Raw genomic sequence first — 4,571 nt, 5'->3', positions numbered from 1 at the left:
ATAAGATTCTAATTTTCACATTTCAGTTACTTTTATGATAATAAATAAAGAATATACATGAAAAACAATACATAAGACACTACCTGTAACCTCGTTTTTGCTCTCAGTTGCCAATGAAATTTAAGCCTAGTTTTTTATAATAAATACTAATAATGAGAGGGTTAACAAGCCTTTTTTGTGGCACCTTGTGAAATGCCTTATAAAAATCCAGACACATCACATCTACATAAGCTGTAACCTCTTCAAATAATGTCAAAAGATTAGCAATTCAAGATTTTCCCCTAATGAAACCATGCTAAATATCCAGCAAATTTTGTTAAATGGGTTAGCATGGTATCTTTTATCAGAATTTCAAAAACCACTGATGTAAGACTAATAGGCCTATAATTACTGGAACAATTTTTATCACCTCCCTTGAAAAGAGAAGTAACCATCGCCAACTTCCTATCTTCTAACGTCTGCCTGCTATTCAAGGACTTATAAAAAAAATAATAATAACAGCAAATGGCTCAAATATCCAATCCTTAACCTCTTTCAAAACCCTTGGGGAAATATTATCTGTACTAGGAGTTTTATCATTCTATAAACTTCACAATTTTTATTCCTAACAAGCTCAGATTTCACAAATTTAAGAATTTATTTTACAAACTTTCAAATCTATTGTCAGAGCCTTGTTCACTTCACTTACTCAATAAAGACTCCAATAAAAAGGCCACAACTAGCAATACAATGAAATATTTAATGCTGTGGTTGTCAATACATGTAATTTATTCAAATATAAATACCTAAAAATCACAAGTCCTAAACATCAACAAGTTCAAGTTTGATAGTTTTTAGTGACCTAAGATTTGTTTAATATTAAAACTAAGTACTTTTGTCCACCTACTCAATATTTCTTTAGCAACAGATAGAGTACTAAATTATGTTTGTTCAGAATCAAAGCAAACTAAGTTATTTAGCTTTGCTCTCAGTAGTAGTTTTACAGTTTTATAGCTTTTTCAGACAATTCTTGACATGTACTAAATGGCAATCACACTACTATTTGAGCTTATTCTGAATTTATCATTTATTTTGTATATGAGCAAATGTTACATAACGTGGTCAAGAAAGCCATCAAATTGATTTCATTCTAGCTACCTTTGTTGTTCTTTAGTAAATAATATCTATTCTGTCTGGTGAGTTTTTGCTGTATTGTGCAAGGATATCAACAACAGTGTCCATCAGTAATTATTATGATTATATCTAGACATTACAACCTATGATAATGAAATGATAATGACCAGTCACATGAAAAGCACTAGTCACGAAGTTAACAAGATGTTTCTTGCAAACTAAAGAACATTGGATTTAGCCAATGTGGAACAGGATTGTGAGGGAAAAGTAGCTTGGAGAAAATCCAATAAAAGTGATAATCCATCATTCCATAAAAGCATGTACACATACAGTGTTTGTATATTACATTTGTGATAATAATAAAAAAATGTTTCATATTTCACTTTGTTTTCAGTCTCTTTATTCCATTCAATATCATGTCTCAGTTATTAAGATGTTTAACATTACTTCATAATAAATATCTTGACTGAATATCCTGTTATCAAACAGATCTATCTCACTGCTTGATGTTTAACTCAGTTTTACCTCGATAAACCACAGTCTCATTAACAAAAGGGGTTTACTCTTAGTGAATGACAATTATCTCCAGAATGCAAATAAATGTACTTCTACCAATTATGCCCACGTCCTTCTGGTATTCCTAGTGTTTCACCACTGGACAAGTCCACATCAGTAATTAGAAAATTGGGAAAAGAAATTTGGAAATATCAATACATTCTTAGCCTGCCTGCAAGAGACATTACAGGCAACCCACATTTTTATATATGAAATAAGCATTATAGTAGAATTGCCATTGGTGGTCCTAGTTGTCAACTTGATGTCATAATGGATAATGCCAGTGGTAATAGCACCCAAATGCATTGGGGATATCCCATATATCAGACAAAATCCACATGCTGATATTGATAAAAGTACTGAACATAGCAAGTTTCAATGTAGTAAGAATATTTGAAAACTTTAAAAATGGGTTATCTTCAATCAACATTTTTCAGAACTTGTAATGATATAAAAAAATGGCCATGTGCAAGAGTACTTACCGAGTACTCTTGAGTTTCTCTAATTTTTTGTAGTTTTATTCATAAAAAATGTTGTTTTTTCTGGTTATGTAAGGACATATCTGGCCAGCAGAAGAAAAAATATGTTAATGTGTCTTAATTAGATTTGCAGCTCCTTTGAAGATACCATCCATGGAATAGTTGAATCAACATTTTACTACATACCCCGAAATGAAAACTTTTGATTTCTTTATATAAAACTAAATGAATAAATTTTAACTGTGGAGTGTTTTTTTTTTGTTCAGAGTAAGTTTGAAGGAAGAGAATACACTTGTCTTTTTCATTATAAGGTGATAATTTATTGATTTCTAAATATAAAAGGGCTAAATTGCATTAATCAGGAGTTCTCTCTTACACTTTAAGTAACTTTTAGGTAATTTTTGAGAAGAAAAGTCCTAATTACTTGTTCTACCAATTCCAAATATGCCTCTACATAATGTATGGTATTACCATAATGAAAACATTGCCTTGTGCTGAAAGTGAAATGCACATTCTTCATTTCCTCCTTTGATTGATTCCTCACTTTATCTACTGCCAGAAAAGAGCATATTCTTTGCTTTCTACCCTTACCTATGAGACAAATGCTTATGCAATTTTCAATTCACACCTTCAAGACCTTGAATCAGTGAATGCTAAAAATGAAAGTTAATTTGAAATATTTAATGCTAATTGATGTAAACTGTAATGTAACTTAAGACTAAGTTACTCTTTTTAATATATAAAACATTAACAAGTTTGATTAATTAAAGTATGAATTGAAGCACTAATGTACTAATAGTAAACGTTAATATTACTATTAGCTCCATTTGTATTACTTAAATTAATGTTATGTATGGTCCATTTCTACTAATGAGTACTATATACACGAGTGATGGACGGCAACTAAAGAGAAGTTATGAAGATACAGGTCACTGAAATATGGTTTGACAGAAGAATGCTCAGGATATCATTATCAATATCATGGGCATATAAAGTTACAAGTGATGAAGTTTGAAAGAACAAAAGCAAAGACATTTCTTATGAAACTATCAAAAAAAGACAGTAAAAATTCCCAAGGAAGCGAATTGACAACCCAGCATTGAAGTGAAAAACAATGACATCATCCACTTAGCTCGATACAGAGAAAGATTTAGAACCACGATCGCCATCAACTGTTCATAGACAAGACACATGAGAGAGATAGAAACTTCAACTGTTGTTGTTACTAGTGTTAGTGCTACGGTTTACACTATTAAATTAAACATTTAGAGATAAACATATATTTTAATTTTACATATATGTATGTAACAATTAATATTCTGCTTCTTACCTGACGTGGCCATTTTAACGAGGCAATAATTTTGAATTACGTTTAGAAACAAAAATTCCCGGCATTCACAAAACAGAAAGGTCTACACTGTCTACGTAATTGTAACTTGTAATGTGTGACATACAGAGTGATGTAGTACTAGTACTACCAATACCACATTAAGTTAATTATTTTTTCCTTTTTCAGAAAAACAGACGTTTTTTGTGGCTCTGGTTATTTTTGCAGGCGGATTTCACTTTTACACTCACTTTCTATAATATAATTTGATAATCAGTGTGTCACTGATTAAAAAAAAATCTATTTACTAATTTAAACGATACAGGACCTTGGCATGATCAATCAAACAATGCCAACGCTTTACTCCTAATTATGGAATTCTGTCGCAGTAGCGGTGTGTCTGCGGACTTACAACGCTAGAAACCGGGTTTCGATACCCATAGTGACCAGAGCACAGATAACCCATTGTGTAGCTTTGTGCATAATTACAAACAAACAAACTTTCGCAGTACACTTGTCACCATGCCTAATTCTGAAACTCCGACTACAGGGACGCACAAGCCAACACAGGCCCGTATGGAGAATGTTTGAAAGAAGGGGTTTTTAAATTTTAGTGAGATCAAAGCCAACACGTTTACACCCACGATACGGGAGGAAGAAGTCCAGATTGCACCTGACCCTCCCAGGTCCAAACAAGGACCTAAATCCCGATGAAGCAGAACAGCAACACATTTTTGCTAAGTACAATCAAATTGCTAATGCTACGAGAATCTGGGGGCATACCCCCCCCCCAGAAAATTTGTAGGTGCTGTGAGATTAAATCTGGAAGCAATTTCGCATGAAATATAGCTTAAACAATTGCGTGGTTGTTCACATAATATCCACAAACATCCAATGAAAAGTCAACAAATCATCATTCTATTGTAACACTGCATGGAAAGCCAGACTTAAATTTGGATAAATATGTACTGTTGCGTCAGCGAGTCACATGACTACTGTGACGCCACGTTTCTAGAACTATCCTGTACTTTGGCGAATGCTCTAGTATTTACTAGATATAGGGTAGTCGGGTATATAAAAGAGGGTGACAACGCGAC

The 4,571-nt window shown here is 32.8% G+C and overlaps 1 protein-coding gene across 1 annotated transcript in view; it reads right to left on the bottom strand.

Moving 5' to 3' along the window:
* Positions 1-3,283, bottom strand: part of LOC106468751 (vacuolar protein sorting-associated protein 51 homolog) — a 112,481-nt gene extending 109,198 nt beyond the window's left edge. The window contains exon 1 of the mRNA XM_022397105.1: positions 3,241-3,283. Within this exon, the coding sequence (XP_022252813.1) occupies positions 3,241-3,271 (31 nt within the window). The 5' untranslated portion in view covers positions 3,272-3,283. The remainder of the gene's footprint in view (positions 1-3,240) is intronic.
* Between the last annotated feature and the right edge of the window lie 1,288 nt (positions 3,284-4,571).

Source organism: Limulus polyphemus, unplaced genomic scaffold, assembly GCF_000517525.1.
Source record: "Limulus polyphemus unplaced genomic scaffold, Limulus_polyphemus-2.1.2 Scaffold3146, whole genome shotgun sequence".
Taxonomy (NCBI): domain Eukaryota; kingdom Metazoa; phylum Arthropoda; class Merostomata; order Xiphosura; family Limulidae; genus Limulus; species Limulus polyphemus.
This window is presented reverse-complemented; position numbering and strand designations above follow the sequence as displayed.